This window comes from Pangasianodon hypophthalmus, chromosome 7 (assembly GCF_027358585.1).
Source record: "Pangasianodon hypophthalmus isolate fPanHyp1 chromosome 7, fPanHyp1.pri, whole genome shotgun sequence".
In the NCBI taxonomy this organism is placed as follows: domain Eukaryota; kingdom Metazoa; phylum Chordata; class Actinopteri; order Siluriformes; family Pangasiidae; genus Pangasianodon; species Pangasianodon hypophthalmus.
This window is the reverse complement of record NC_069716.1, coordinates 27,217,841-27,234,748: the sequence shown is the minus strand read 5'-3', so window position 1 is coordinate 27,234,748 and position 16,908 is coordinate 27,217,841. Positions and strand designations below refer to the sequence as shown.

The following is a 16,908-nucleotide window of genomic DNA, read 5'->3' as shown; positions in this document are numbered from 1 at the left end:
AAAGAGTGGGCATGAATAAGTCCAGACCTCACGGACTCAAAAATCATGTACATCTTGGCATTACAGTTTCCCTTCACTGGAACTAAGAGGCCCAAACCTGTTCCAGCATGACAATGCCCCTGTGCACGAAGCGAGCTCCATGAAGACATGGTGTGTGAAGGTTGGAGTGAAAGAACTCGAGTGTCCTGCACAGAGCCCTGACCTCAACCCCACTGAACACCTTTGGGATGAACTGGAACACAGACATCAGTGCCTGATCTCACTAATGCTCTTGTAGCTGAATGATCACAAATCCCCACAGCCACGCTCCAAAATCTAGTGGAAAGCCTTCACAGAAGAGTGGAGCTTATTATAACTTCAAAGGGGGAATAAATCTGGAGTGGGATGTTCAACAAGTACATATGGGTGTGATTGTTCAGGTGTTCACATACTTGTGGCCATATAATGTATACAAGTCTGGATCACTTACATGCAAAAACAAACACATGGATGGACTGATGGATAAATAGATGGATAAGTGTCTGCACAGATCATTTTTAGTGTTGTTAGTGTGTTTTCTACTGGAACCACATTTAATCCTCCATGCAGCTGTCCAAGTGGACTACTCATTATTGACCTAGTCAGCAAAATTATCTGGGATTAATGACAGCGTGCCATACTTGCAATATATATATAGTGACTTAAACTCCTCATTTAATAAGTTGACGATGCCCTGACACCCACCTCAGTCAGCCCTTCTCTATTGGATCAGATCGTATTTCTCCTCGTCCTCGTCCAATCACATGCGAAGGCCGTATCGCACCATGTCGCGTATACTTTTGTGTATGTGTGAAATCAGGATCTAAGCATGAGCAACTGTTCCAGGATCTGCGCATAAGAGGAATTTCAGCCCAATGATGTAGGCCTTCTCAGGCCAAGCTAATCCTTTCATTATCTCATTATAGGATCTCCTGCCTTTCAGCTGCTCAACTCACACAATCCGGCCGAAGGACCACTGACGCAGAGACACACCAAGCTGGTGATAATGCCCGCTTCCACACTCAGAACTGCTCACATTCAAAAGTCAAAGAATCAACACAAGGCATTTTCTTCAGCTTCATTTTAAGGGATTCGGCTGGGATTTATTGGCATCCCTCTCTGCTGTAAGGTTTTACAATGGACATTTAATGGTTAATTAAAGTTAACTTTTTTTTTTCTGGGAGTATAGTTAAGCAAAACTAAAACTATAAAAAAAATAAAAGATAATATTCATTCATCTCTAACAAATGTTAGAGTTGCGGTGGATCTGGAGCCTATCCCAAGAACACTGAGCCTGAGGTGTGAATACACCATACATGAGACACTGGTCCATCATAGACATATATGCAGTCACACCTAGGGGTCATTATAGCCGGTCCACCTACTGCTACGTTTTTGGGAGATGGGAAGAAACTGAAGAACCCAGAGGAAACCCTGTCAGCTCAGGATCAAACCAGAAACTCAACTTGACCTGTTCTGCCACTATGCCACCCTTAAAAGATAATATCATATGCTAAAATTGAAATAAAATGTAAAAAAGCCAATATATGGTCTTTAAACAGAGCATTTGCTTAAGGTAAGTTCTTGCTGGACAATGGAACGCTAGTTCATGGAAAGCTAGTTACGCCGACGCACAAGTGTGGCACAACAACTTTGAATCTGTCTCAAGAATTAAAAATTTATTATAAAACTAACAAAACAAAATACCAATTAAACTAAAGTATACAAATAATAAAAATATTTATGAAAATCTAATAGGAATCTAACAAAAACAACACATAAAACAAAACCTAAAAAACTCTGAATTTTAACAATATTTAAAAATGACTATTAAAAAAATACATTACTTAACAATACATTTCCTCAACAAAGATCCCAAAAATGAAAAATATAAATGAAGAAAAAAAAAAGAATTAAAGAAAAAGAAAGAATTCCAAAATGCTGCACAAATTTTTATTACTGCTGTCTGGATTTTACTGCAATTTTAATTTAATTTAATTTGTAAATTTATTTTTTAAATAAAAAAATTACATTTTTAACATTAATTAGTTAATTACTAGATATTAAATGAAATTAAAATCAAAGTGCAATCCAGACTGTAATAATAACACCTATTTTGGGATTATTTTTTTTTCCTTTTCATTTTTTTCAGAACCTACACCTGTATTATGATTTTAGAACGACACTGCAACACTTCTCTCTAACAAGGCCAGATCGGATTCAGACCTTCCTCTGTGTGTGATGGATGTGTTATTACATGGCATTTTATGCCCAACATTAGCAGCATATTGTGTTGCTGTCCTTCAGCCTGTAATCACATTACGCCTGTCTTGCATCAATCCTAATCCACACACAAATCTCTGGAGTGTGTTCTGGGCTTAATCACAATCCCAGCTGGAATGCAACGCCCTGCTTTGGAATCAGGTAAGAACAGCCATTGTTTTACTCTTCTTTTCTTTTTTATTCTCATATTTCTAAATCCCAGGAGGCTTCTGAAAACGCTCTTTATAAACCCACCAACCTCAGGAACCCTGATCAAATGTGTCAGTACGTTGTCAGACATGTGTTAAGGCAGATTTTGCTTTATATATATGAACAACGCTCTGTCTCTATTTAGATAAATAGTGTAATTTTGCATTAGTGACCTCCAAGGGCAACAATAAGATGGAGAGCCTATTCATCTACAGCAGGTGGTTTTTCTTTTATTTTTTCATTCTGGAGTGTTAGTGATTGCAGAAATTAAATTACAAATAGCATTTAAGGACCCACAAATATGCCATGGGACTAGACTGGAGAAAATGGAAGTGTTCATTTTGGAGTCTGTAGAAACAGATGACTGAATAGCCAAAGAAAGAAAGTTGGTAAAAATTGATTAAATTGATAAATTCACTAGCATGTTTGTTTCCCAATCCCATTTTTAATCCTAAACACCACAGTAATTTGATTTAGCTTCACCATATTGCACTGTTTTTTCAGGTAGTTACTATATAATAAGCCTAAGTTTGAAAATCTGTATGTGCATACAAGGTGTGGTACCTGATTTGCTGCTTTACATGAGATATTTACAGCCATATTCACAACAAAAAGTGTCCTAAGATTTGCTCTGAGTTACACCCAAGACATTCAGCTGCCATTCCACAGTGAGGGAGGTGCAGTTTCTGGCAGTATTTGTGAGAAATTCTGGGAAGAACGTGTGTGTGTGAGAACATTTTTCTCAGCCTGTGTGTGAGATCTCAAACCCAGAACTCAGATGTTGACTGAATTATTTTCCCACATCCTGTCCGTGCTCTTCTCACTGGCCTCATTGTTCTGCCCGTAGCCCGAACCGAGCCTTTTTTCTTTTGTTTGCGGACGGACATGAGGAAGCTTGACGTCATTCTATTTCTGCCTTCTTGTGAATTTTTCCTGGAGACGAGCCACATAGTATATCAGGATGTGGAGATGGATGAGGGCTTCATAGGGGCTTTCCCTGTATCTGATCAGCAGTAGGGTAGTGAGTTATACTCTATTGTTATATACACCATTAGATGATGTCATGAATTTACCACGTCCCCATAACAACAAAACCCGAAGTTTATAAGAAAAAAGAATTTAATGCCAAGCCATCATTAGTACAATATGCATGTACAGATTGAGAGCAGTGGAATTTTCCTCTTATACCAGAAGAACAATAACAATGTCTTATTTAATAAAGAACAATGCATACTTTTTATCCATTTATAGTTACATCTGCAAAACAAGTGAGTTCCTGTTATCACTTACATTACTGCAACTATAAACAGTCGTTACCTCACCAGCCTCTCTTTTTTTCTCTATCTTGAAGTGTGTGTGTGTGTGTGTGGAGTGGAGCGTATGAGTGTGTAAATACAGCTTGTCTTTATGCTAGAATGTTTAACTATATGGTGAAGGTGGTGCCACAGGCCCTGACTGGTCCGGATCATGTGAGGGAGCAGGAGCAGAGTACTACAGTAAGCTCTCTCTTTCTCTCTCTCTCTCTCTCTCTCCCACACACACACACACACACACATTGCTCTCGCAGCTCCCTCCCTACATACGTACATTTCTCCCAAAACCACACACAGTGTTCCCAAACCCATAAATACACCCTTCTCTCCTGTGAACAGCATCATAACATCAGGAACATGGTACAGGATGATTTCACACACAGTTCCTCCTTTTCTGTGATAGTTTGTACCAGGATGAGAACATCCGTATGACTTCATTATTTCTCTCATTTTTCTGTCCTGCTCTCGATCACTAGACTGGAAAAGTTCCAGGAAACAGAGGTGCAGGCCTGCTCAATTTCCATTCCAATATTAAAAGAAAAATTCAATGTTTTTTGTGGTTGAAGCTCATTACTGTTTCCTACTGAACTGCTGACAGGAAAGCTGAAGTCAGTCAAATCAATCAGGGATGATGATCAAGCATCAGAAACGTCCCAGGGCAGGCAAGTAACCAGAGGTGGAAAGTGCTTGTAATTATACATTTCCTTTAAGAAACCCCACGCTGTTAACTCTCAAATATCATGACTCCTATTTTTTCCCCAATTTATTCGGATTTCTCAGGTGACATGGTGGTTATTTTTTTAATAAGGTGTGGCCATGAAGTAATACATTGAGGTCAAATGTTAAGATTCTTGAGATATATTTCGTGGCCAGTGATGGAAAATACTTGAGAATGTGTAATTTGTTACTATACATTTCCAAGAAAAAAACATGCTTTTTACTCCTTAAATTGTTATTTAAAGTTATTTACCTTCAAAGTACTTGCTACAAATCTCAATCTTTTCAGTTTAGCATCCAATAATTTCATCAGACTGCACTGTGGAACTTGAAGATGAGCGCCTCTGGCTCTATCCTCACTAAATGTTTCAATATATTGGAGTAAACAAAGACTCATATAAAATGAGGTCTCTCCTTTACCACCATTGTAACTCCATCTAGCATGAACTCCATCTAATTTTAAAAAATGCTAATCTTTAATCTGCTAACATTAACTGGCTATCTTTATTTAAGTTAGCCTGTTTTCTTTTCTAATACCCGGTTAGTCTAGCATTGATTTCAGTAGCTAATGTAGTTGGCTAGGCAGCCAGTCAAATTTTAGCTAATGTTAAATATAGCAGAAGTTGCTTTAAAACAATTAAACGATAACTAATTTTCACATGAAAACATGATGTTAACTTAATTTCTGTATATTTACTTTTTACTGTTTAATACTTGAGTACATTTCATGCAACATTTAACTGTCATTTCAGTACATTTTTGTTTGAATACTTCCACTTTTAACTGAGTAACATTATGACACATTATCTATACTTTCCCTTAAAAGTATAATTTTTTAGTACTTTGTCCACCCCTGTTTGTGGCTGTTGACTAGAGTAAAATTTTGACACAATAACCATATTTTTACTGAAGTATATGTTTTCTGTACTATTTGCACCCTAAAGGTAACACACCCAGTCTGTAACTGAACACTGAATTTCAGTGATTGGTGTAAAAAATCTCTGTGAATCTGTAGTGTTCAGAGTGGCGTGCTGAACTGGCTGTCTAATAGTTTCGTGAGTGCCCTGCCACAGCCTACCGGAAGCCCGAACCTCCACAGAGCCAACATCTCCGAGGCCAAGGTCTTCCCTTCACTGTGAACCACTGCCCCTAGCTAGCAAAAAAAATATAACCAGAGGAATTTCATAAACAGCTTCATAACTACCTGTTCATTTGTGTTCCTCTTACAGTCACCTCAAGATGAGGATTCAGACAGGTATGATTAACTTGTTTTATATTTTGTAGGAAAAATCGCATAGACTGCATTATTAATTATATGCTATTATACACTAATTGGCCAAAAGTAGGTGGACACCTGACCATCACACCCATATGTGATACTTCCCCAAACTGTTACCACAAAGTAGAAGCACAAAATTGTCTTTGTATGCTTGTAGCATTACAGTTTCCCTTCACTGGAACTAGAGGCCCAAACCTGTTCCAGCATGACAATGCCCCTGTGCACAAAGCAAGCTCCATGAAGACATGGTGTGTGAAGGTTGGAGTGAAAGTACTCGAGTGTCCTGCACAGAGCCCTGACCTCAACCCCACTGAACACCTTTGGGATGAACTGGAACACCGACTGAACCCCAGACCTCCTCACCAACATCAGCGCCTGACCTCACGATTGCTTATTGTAGCTGAATGATCACAAATCCCCACAGCCACGCTCCAGAATCTAGTGGAAAGCCTTCCCAGAAGAGTGGAGCTTATTATAACAGCAAAAGGGGAATAAATCTGGAATGAGATGTTCAACAAGCACATATGGCTGTGATCAGGTGTCCACATAGTTTTGGCTATAGAGTGTACCTCCATGCTGTTGAATTCTTAATTCTGATTGGTGTTGATTAATTTTCTATTACAGCAGCTCTGACAGTGGTTCCAGCTGCAAGGCAAATCAAAGGTTTACATTAATGTGCTTGTTCTAATATCTTATCATTTCTATAGTAGCAAGGATTTTTATGGTGGATACTACAACATAAAAAAAAATGTGTGCTATTGTTGATATGGTTAAGTTTACTGTAAGTAGAAGATGTTTATTTAACATTTATGGAAGGAGTCTCCAATGTCAGCAGCAACAGCTGCATTTTTATGTCTTATTAACTTAAAGGAAGAGAAAAAAAAGGGAACAACAGTTTATAGCTGTTATAACATAAGTCATAAGAGAAACTTTTTTTGTGGATGTTCCACAACTTTAAATATAACTACAAATAGATAAAAAGTATGACATGCCATTTATTAATAGACATTTGTACAAACATGATTGGCAAATGCTGTGCTACAAGAGGAATAAAACACTATGGGACATGCCAATATAGGAAAATAATCAACTATGCAAAACCTCCAACAGATCAGGAGTCATTGGCTGGATCTCAGGGGGAATTGGGAAGGTCGTACCGCAGCCAGAGACCAAATACGCAGAGAAGAGTGAGAAACCTGAAGAAGAAGATACAGAGGTGTTTTTACCATTAACTTTCATTTAAATACATACTCTCTAAACTAAAAAAAGTGAATTTCATACATAATACTGAAATTGATCATGTAAAATGATTCATTTTAAATGAATTAAAATGACTCACAACATGATAGGTATTTTAATAGCAGGTGCAGGATGATATCTGTTTTCAAAATTAAAACGTTTATTTAATAAGTGAAATCAAGAATGTTAGATTAGGTTTAAAGGTCCATCAGGAAATTCTACAAAATCGTGATGTTAAATACAAAGGATTCTTAAATCATGAGGCTTAAGCCAATAAAGATGGCTCACATTTTATCAGTTTATAAGCCAGTTAGCTCTTCGGCATTCTGCATTCAGACAGAGCCATGTGTAAGTACAGCTACGTGCTGTATCTGAACTTTTCAGTTTACAGTGCAAACACTTTATAATGTACTGATAAAGTACAACTCGGTAAAAGTATAAACTAGATAATAATTTAGTTTTGAGAGAGTACACAAATCCTATACTTAAATGAAGGTAGAGATTCCTTTGGTAACATGGTATTTGAGTAAAAGTAGAAGTTTTCTATTTGCATTTGTACTTGAGTTAAAGTATAAAAGCTTTTAACTGTACTTACGTGTCAAAAGTAAAAGCGTTATTTTAGTTATATTGTTCTGATTATCTGTTTCTCGAGCCTACTCTGACTGCAGATCAAAACAAGACTTTTGAAACAAGAGTTTTGAAAAATTGGCAAACATTTATATTTATTACTCATGGCAGAAACCGTTTCCTCAGATTAGATTCTCTGTACTCCAGGGAGACACCGCACGCATTTGAAAATAAAGCAGTCATTCTTCTCTTCCAATATTTCAAACATATCTAAGGCCAGGAGTGTTGCACTACCACTGCTTCATTTGAGCAGCCAGGAATTTTTCCGCCTTTGATGCCCTAGTAGTATGATACAGATGGCTTATAGTGAGATTACCCAGCTAATTAAAAGGTGTGCTGCACTATAATTGGTTTGCTTCACTTTAAAAGTGTGTCGAATTCAGATATTGTAGCAAGTCCAGTTTTCTCCTACTTTAGAATAATAAGTAATAGAGTAAAAATAGGAAGTGTTCTTTGAAACTAAGTGGAGAAAAAGCATAAAAATTTAAATACTTAATAAAGATTCTTCAAGATTCAAGATTTTTATTTGTCACATACACAATTATATAAAGTATATAACTTGCAGTGAAATGGAAACCTGGCCTACTTCTCTTTAGACTGTGCATTAAATACTAAATTAAGGTTAAAATTTAAAAATCTGAAATGAAGAAGAAAAAGTAAGAAATAATAAATATGAAATATATGTAAAGGATGTGCAAAACTGAAGTACAAGATATGTAGTATGTTGTGTGTAGTAACAATACAAAGTGCAAAGTGCGGTGTGTGGCGTGTCAGTGGAAAAAGTACTTAAGTACAGTAAAAAAATTACATGTACGTAGTTACTGCCCACCACTAATAATAATAATAATAATAATAATAATAATAATAACTTAGTTTTCAAGCTAGTAATCTAACTTCTATCAAGAGTTCTATCTGCTTTCACCACGTTTCCTCTTATTTGTCTAATTCCAGGTTTACGATATTGAAGAACTTCCAGGTGGGTGTGTGTACAGCCGTTCACTGTAATTCTGATGAGATGGTAGAGTTTACATTAGAAGCAGCTCACTGACTGTTCATCATGTCATCAGATGCAGAGCCTCTTCCTAATGTTCCAGTGGTGGAGATGGTCTCGGAGGACGAGGTGTCTGAAGTGCAGCATTCTTCTCAGTTCCCTCCCGGGTGAGCCACACACTTATAGAAAGCTGAAACCTGATTTAAAACACTTCATTTTTAGACATGAAGTATCTCGCATTTTTCAACCCTTCTGGATGCCATGGAATAGTGGATTGTGATCATTACAATGAACAGTTATATAGAGAAAAGGCCAATTTGACTACATGATTTGAAATGATGTTAGTTGAAATGAGTCCTAGGATGAGCATAAAAGAGTCTTCATAGCCTGCTAATTCTCACCCATCAGCTAGCTCTCCCATATCATACGACAGCTACCAAACGAGGAGGGTGAAGTTTAACATGAGCTTCCACAAGACACGTGAACCCAGCCATCTGCATCTTTTCAAACTCATAACACACTTGGAGGAAAGTGCTATCTGCCATCTTCCTCATACATGAGCTCACAGATGCACATGATTGGCTAGTGTCACTGTGATTGACAGGAGAGAGAGAGTATGCCATCCCTCGCACCCAGAGAGCACAGCCACGGGTCATCGGGAAACGAACTAGTGATCTCCCAAAGATAGGGCCACTTTTCTGTTGTCCATTTACATGCTTTTAAGTGAAGAATATAGAAGAATGTTCAACTGCTTTGGCTCTCAGACATTTTTAAGCCTTAAACACTGAGTTTATAATTTATAGTATCTCACGATTACTCTTTCTTGCATCAAGAACTCGCCTATCAATCCATCTTCTACACGTTCCTTCATCTTTATGTGGCAACCAAGCGGTAGAGAAGTTCCTTGATCTATCACAAAGATTGTCTTCATAGGAAAGCCTTTAAGAACAGCAAAAGCTTTAAAAGCTGAGTGGACATGAAAGATAACGAAAACCAACTGAAGTATGACTATGGGTTAGTGACTTCACCGTTCATCTTCATTACCCTAATCCCAAGCATCTTGAACTTTTTCCAACTTTCTGTCTTTATCAGAATGGTGCAGTGGATAAAGACTGGTTTCCAGAACGCACTGCCGTACCACATGCCCCGCCCACCAGACCACCAAGCAAATGGCTCCCAAAGATCATCACGCTGCTCAGATAAAGGTACTAATCCACAGTAATATGGACTAGGATATGCAGATCTTACACAGCTGAAGGTCAGTCGAGTTCCCAAAACAAATGGAAAAAGACATGAAGATCTTTGTGATTTTTTTGGAGATCATGTAGCAGATATGTTGTAGATGTAAATATTCCCCAATCCTCTTGTTTTGTAAAATCAATATTCTAGAAAATGAGAACTCAGAGAAATGGCACATATGTCTCTATACGTAAGTACTCTGGGTTCACTGCACTGAATTGGTCAATTAGAGGATCTGCACCAGTCTCCTTCATAAAAACTGTTGATAAATGATTCACTAAAAGGCTCCAAAGCTGTTTTAGGGATTATATCCCTATCTGTGTTGCACAATTAATAAATAAACAAATGCACACTTAATAAATAAATAAATAAATAAATAATAAACAAACTATGTTTTATATATATATATATATATATATATATATATATATATATATATATATTAAACCTATTACATTTGACATTCGTGGTTGATTTGCAGTCAGCTTGGTACAGTACCAGGTATCTGCCTATGCAAATCACAATCGTAATGAGAATATACGGTTTTTAGCCGATATATCCGAAGATTCCCATCGAGCCAAAATTACCAAAGACATAGCGGATAATTGCACAGAGCACGTCACGTGTTTGCTGCTTAAAATTCCAGCACCCCTAATGTAAAAGCCTTCCTGCATCCCTGCTTTACATATTATGGTGAGGTGTTTGGATATAATTTACATATGTAGGTTCTCTTGGACTGTTTCGAATGGTATCCAAAAACTTCCTGGACAAAAAGTAAAAAATAGTTGTGTGTGTCATTTCTTTCGTAATACTTTAAGACTTGCATTCCTAACAACACTAATCCAGTCAGTAAGGATTCCACCAGTATCGAGAGAGTGAGTTCCTGTTAATTCTCTCTCTTCCACTGAGAGGTCGTAATTCAGCTAAAGTTTATGTGACCTTTTTTGAAATTTCTCTTGCTGTTTTAAATACTTCTGAAAGTTTTCTATGAAATTGAGTTTCATACACAGATATGGTCCTATGCACCTTAGTTGTTATCCTGGAACATGGACATGTCAGTGTTATGCTAAGTTACATTTGAAGTATTGACCTATTGACCTTGTACTACCGATTGACCTTGACGGATGTAGTGGAAAACTTACTGGCTGTTACAAAGCACTGACACTGGAGACTCCTTCCATAAATGTTAAATAAACATCTCCTTATAGAAAACACCATTTCACGATCAGACATTTTAATTTGTTAAATAAAAGCACTTTTTAAATTAGTTTTATTATCGGACTTAGATTATTGTTGACCGTCCATCGTACAAGCGAATGGGTTGTTACTATAGAAACGATAACGTATTAGAATGTGTGCATTCATATAAACCCGTGATGTGCAGTTGCACTATTGTCAGAGCTGTTGTTATAGAAAAATAAATAGAGTTGTGGTTAAAATAAAACTATTTAATTTGTAGAATTTTTTTAACCAACTGTAGTTTGTGTGTATTAGCATTTGATATGATTATGGCTGTTAAATTAAAGGTCACCTTTGCATTTCTCTTTCGTCACAGTGTTCTCACCTCCTCCTGAATCAGTAACCAGCCTGACAGAGGTTGACACAAAAGTCAAGTAAGTTAAAAGCCACATGACACTAGGAATCTGTAACTAGCTGAGCTTTTCTGTCTCTGTAGTATATGTGTTCGGTGTGGTGATGCCTCAGTTTGTGTGTTTTTATCACTCCCAGCATGATGGGGTGGATTGTTCACGGTCTCGGCCTGGCCTTGCCCCAGCCTGTTATAAGGAGCAAGGAGGATTATGGGGTGAGTCAGACACCAGCATTCCTTTAAAGGAATAGTTCAGCCAAAAGTTGTTACACGGTTTTCCACTTAACTGTAAATGCAGCTGATCACCCAAAACATTTCTGTGGCTAGAAATTTGTGTCCTTTGTTTTGCACTGGTGCTACAAGGAAGCATATTCTTTATAGAAAAAACATCTGATCACAAGGCATTCACAGTTTGTGATCACATCTTAAAAAGTGTGTTTCACCATGTTGTGCCCTGAAACTGCAAATGTCAGCATAAATAACACAAATGTCAGCATAAATAACACAAATGTCAGCATAAATAAAACCTCATGTCCTACATGCATTAAAAATGAACTAATCATGGAGGGTAGAATAATCTAGACATCTGAGAATAAATTAATAATCTAGAGAGTACAGTGGTAAGAGAACATTGTGTGCTCACATGAGACACTTTTCTTTTAAGAGCGAAAGGTACACTTTTCTGGGGAAAAAAAACAGCAAGTGTGAAAGCCCCTATAAAACAAACTACATTTGGTAAGGGGCAAATTGAGTACACTTCAATTTTGCCTGAAGCATCCTTTTAACGTCGTTCAAACAATTTAACCACTGCTTTTTACCTTGCTTATATTTCTTTTCTATTTTCTCAGGGGGTGGCAGAAAAGGTTGCGCAACACGGTATGTATCATCTTTTCTGATTTCCCCAACCTCTTCACTCGCACGTTACATATGACATGATTTCAGTTCCTCATATGAAGAACACTGCATACATAACAACAAAACCTATCTAAACCTATCTAAACCTTTACCAATCAGGGTAAACAACAGGAAGAAAGCAGACAGTAAGAGGGAGAGGCCTCACTGTTGTGAAGGCGGAGTCAGGAGTGTGTGTGGGTGGGTCCTCTGGGCCAGCGTCACGCCAAACAGTTCATCTTCTCTTGTTTCAGGGGGAGAGGCTCCAGACGGCCTCTTAAAGAGAGAAGAAAACTAAGAAGGAGGCTGATGCTGTCCCAGAGCTCACAGACACACACACACACACACACACACATATTTACTTAAAGGGCACCTCCTACACATAGTGGGGAAAAAAACAGGGGCTCCTGGAGGGCATTAACTTGTATTTTTTTCTACTACCCTAAAGGGCACATTTCCTCATACAGAGGAGCACCTAAGGGGTATTTTCTCCACTAGAAAGGCACCAGTTAGGGCAATTCATCATGTTTCTTCACATTTAGTGGAACCATATAGGGCAGTGCATCACATACTCTCCACTGGAAGGGCACCCAAGATAGCATTTCATCACATTTTTTCCATTTGAAGTGCTGCCATTGGGGCACTTCATCATGTTTTTTTCCCTACTGTAAGGACAGCCTATAGGGCACTTTATAGCATTTTATCTACCATAGGGGCACCCTAGAGGGCACTTTCAGTGCATTTTTTTTGACCATGGGAACATTGGGGGGGGGTTGTTAGGTTGGGGAAGGGGGTTTGGGGGGGGCAATTGCCCCCTCTGCCCACCCCCTGTGTCTGCCAGTGACAAGTTGGTCAGGTTTTTGTTTATAACACAGTGATCATTAAGTTCAATCCTTGTTAAAAGAACCTGTTGGCTTCATAAACTAAAGAAAAAGCAAACATTTCACATCTCTTACACTATTAATATTTTCCAATTAAATAAGGTGGCGTTTCTGACAGGTAAAGCGTGATTATGTAAAGGCTTATTTAATTTTAATTGTGCATTGATTTATTTCAGTATTTCTGTGTTCATATGGCAATAGATGACTAAAACATGAAAAGTGTTTTCAACCTGTGGCCCATAAAATAATTGCTAAAAATCTGCTATGAGCCATGAGTCATGAGAAGTGCGTGAGGTGTATTAGTAACAACGCTAAACAGGAAACTAAATAATAAACGCAGAGTTAAACAAGGCTAATGTTCACAATGTAAACACAGGCAATGAAACCAAACAGTAAAGACTTTAAAAATACTAACAACATCAAACTTAAAGCAAGCAATGCACAAATATATACTAAAATCTCTAACGGTTAAAGACGAGTACGTAATTAATTTTGTAAAGAGTTGATCTGGCGGCTCCTTTCCTAAATATTGGAGCTGCTTGTTTATTAGCCCCGACCTCAGGTTGGCCAACGAAGCCCTTCTTTGCTCAAGAAACATTCTGTACTCATCTGTTTTACATGAGTAATTTAGTTACATATGTTATTAAATAGTCTAATTATAATTATACCACTGCACTGTTCAGTTCTGGATTCTGATTGTTCATTGTTCATATCACACTCTCCAGTGTCACCCAAATGAGGATGGGTTCCCTTTTGAGTCTGGTTCCTCTCAGGGTTTCTTCCTCATATCATCTAAGGGAGTTTTTCCTTGCCACAGTCGCCTCAGGCTTGCTCACTAGGGATAATTTTGTCTAACATCTAGGACTGTTTGCATGTTTTTGTTTCTGTTTGAATGTTTTTTGTTTCTTATGTTCTGTAAAGCTGCTTTGAGAAATGTTCATTGTTAAAAGCGCTATACAAATAAAATTGAATTGAATTGAATTGATTGGTCAGAAGGTGTTCTTCTAATAATGTGATCGTTTCTGTAGTAATAACTCATTCACAGAGATTTCACACGACAGGTGATTAATATGTAATTGCTGATATGGTGATGTTTTCTGTAAGGAGAAGTTTATTTAAAATTCATGGAAGGAGTCTCCAGTATCAGCACTTAGTTACAGTCAGTAAGTTTCACTACTTTATTACTGACTTCAATTTTGATAGATTAGGTTATTACTGTAGATCATATCATATCAGATCATTTCCATATTAAAAAAAAACATTGCAGCATTAACAAACGTAATCAGGTTAAACAGGTCAGTAAATTCATACAAGGTAGTTTTTAGCATAACATCACTATGTTGTCTATATTTGCAGCTGTCCACTCCAGGCCAACTTCCACAGACCTGGTCCTCGAGGAAGTTGACTCAGATGATGACCAGGACCAGAACCAGAACCAGGAGAACAGATCTGAGCAGCCATCTTCCCCAAAACAAGCAGAGCCAGAGGAGCGGTCAGATCCAGAAGCCACAAGTCCCTCAGCACCAGCGTCATGCCTGAAGCAGGAAGACGCTGAGACACAAACCGGACGATGGACACCCTTCATCGAGAGCATCAAGAGAGAGGCGGAGGACAGCGCCATGGCAACTATGGAGGAACGGTTGGTGTCTCACTTTGTATTCTGGAAATTTGGGGATTATAAAAGATTTCAGAGGTGCATTATTTGCTTCATACTGCTACAAGACATCTACATATGCACTTCATGACAACCACTCAATACCACCCAATATTTTTGTTGCCATAATGTTGTGTTATGATAGTTATAACACTCATTGCACTTTAATGACAGAGTAATTAATATATATATACAGTACTGTGCAAAAGTCTTAAGCACATGCAAAGAAACGCTGTAGAGCGAAGAAACCTTCAAAAATAATGAAACTAAATGTTTCTACATTCAAAAAATATACCATAAAGAGCAGTAAACAGTAATAAATGAAACAAAGTCAATATTTAGTGAGACGATCCTTCGCTTTAAAAAAAAATGTATTCTCAGGTACAATGTGTGCAGTTTTATAAGGAAATGAGCTGTAAGTGTTACTGAGCATCTTGCAGAAGCAGCCACAATTCTTCTGGAGACTTTGACTGTCGACTCGCTTCTTTTTTTTGCAGCAAAACCCAGCAGCCTTCATTATGTTTTTTTGTCTGAAAAGTGTCTCTTATGGAATCTGCTGCTTTCTTTACTGACATACAAACATTTTTCTGTAACATTTAATTTTGTGCTAGAAAACTAATGTTTGGAATCTAAAAAGTTTTTGTACTGAATCAATAATGTAGAAGTCATAAAATACAAATCTATAACAAAAGATTGTACTAAAAAAAATAGGGTGCCTAAGACTTTTGCAAGGTACTGTATATATGTTGCTTATAAGATATTTATGATGAATACTTAGGGCTAGATGAATAATTATTTTATCAGGCTAGCTTTAATGTGACGTCAGACTGAGTATCGCTCCAGCAGCTGTGAAATCAAGCGCCACTAGATATCAGCTAGCTAATCTAAGCAAAGCTAAGCAGAATCGCTGTGTAATGATAGTGAGACAAATAAAGCAACATAGCTTACAGCACAAAGTCAAAAAAGTTTTTAAAATGTTTTTATGAAACCTTTTGAACAATATTGCACTTTCAGATCTTGTTACTGTTAATGGTAGAAGAATACACAACATTAGCAAGCACCAGCTTAGTTAGCAAAACTAAGCTAGCTATGTAGGACACTGTTAAGGTTAAAATTGAGAATGTTCTTTTTAAGTGACCCATGTAACATTAGCTAACTCGAGCAATCTGTCCACAGTAAGTCGGTTTTGCTTACATCCTTTATCAACAGTGGGATAGTAGAAATAAAGAAATGAAAAAAAAAAAACCCACAGAGCTTTGTACAACATGCTAGGACCTTAGAATTCTCCTATGTTAACAAAAGAATGGACTGGAACTGAAGAGTTTATAACATACAATCACAAATTTGGTGAATTTAACATGAAAAATGCATAAAATGGTAAAAGAATTCAGACAGACTGATGGATTAGCAAACTTCTCAGACAACTGAAATGAGATTAGCGTGTCTGTGTGTGTGTGTGTGTGTAGATTGCGTGAGGAGCGTTTGGAGATGGCGAGGATGGCCGAGGAGGTGGCGAGACACGCAGCGGAGGTGACTGTCAGAGAGCTGGCTGGAGCCCGAGTGACCGTACACACACCCATTCTGGAGGAGGAGGAAGAGGCCGAGCCAGAGTAATCACACACACACCCACCCACACACACACACACACACACACACACACACACACACACACACTTGTCTTATTATCCTTATAAGGACCTTCCATTAACATAATTATTCTAATGAAGCTAATTAATGCTGTACTACACCTAAATCTAACAGTTCTTGTATTTAAAAAAATGAGTTTTTCTCATTTAGACCTTGTTTATTAGATGTTCCTATCTTTCTGTGGACAAAAGATAAAAAAAAAACATGCATACTCAGTAACTTTAGGCTTTATTCAACTTCGTCAAAGTGTATATGAGTTCAGGAAAGGTCGCATCGCAGACATACAGTCCGAGAAAAACTAGTGTGTGTGTGTGTGTGTGTGTGTGTGTGTGTGTGTGTGTGTGTACAGGGT

General features: G+C 37.7%; 1 protein-coding gene and 1 long non-coding RNA gene across 2 annotated transcripts in view; both read left to right on the top strand.

The window, feature by feature from the left end:
• Window positions 1-2,102: 2,102 nt before the first annotated feature.
• Window positions 2,103-4,555, top strand: LOC128318595 (uncharacterized). Its single transcript, XR_008302005.1, has 3 exons — window positions 2,103-3,986; window positions 4,280-4,304; window positions 4,402-4,555. It is a non-coding gene; the product is annotated as an uncharacterized LOC128318595 (long non-coding RNA).
• Window positions 4,556-4,619: 64 nt separating this feature from the next.
• The window catches only part of LOC113546640 (cyclic nucleotide-gated cation channel beta-1), a 34,838-nt gene continuing 22,549 nt past the window's right edge, over window positions 4,620-16,908 (top strand). Inside the window, 12 exon segments of the mRNA XM_053235286.1 lie at window positions 4,620-4,624; window positions 5,536-5,641; window positions 5,750-5,775; window positions 6,910-7,015; window positions 8,617-8,641; window positions 8,733-8,823; window positions 9,749-9,861; window positions 11,451-11,508; window positions 11,624-11,699; window positions 12,332-12,359; window positions 14,612-14,894; window positions 16,376-16,519. Of these exon segments, the coding sequence (XP_053091261.1) occupies window positions 4,620-4,624; window positions 5,536-5,641; window positions 5,750-5,775; window positions 6,910-7,015; window positions 8,617-8,641; window positions 8,733-8,823; window positions 9,749-9,861; window positions 11,451-11,508; window positions 11,624-11,699; window positions 12,332-12,359; window positions 14,612-14,894; window positions 16,376-16,519 (1,061 nt within the window).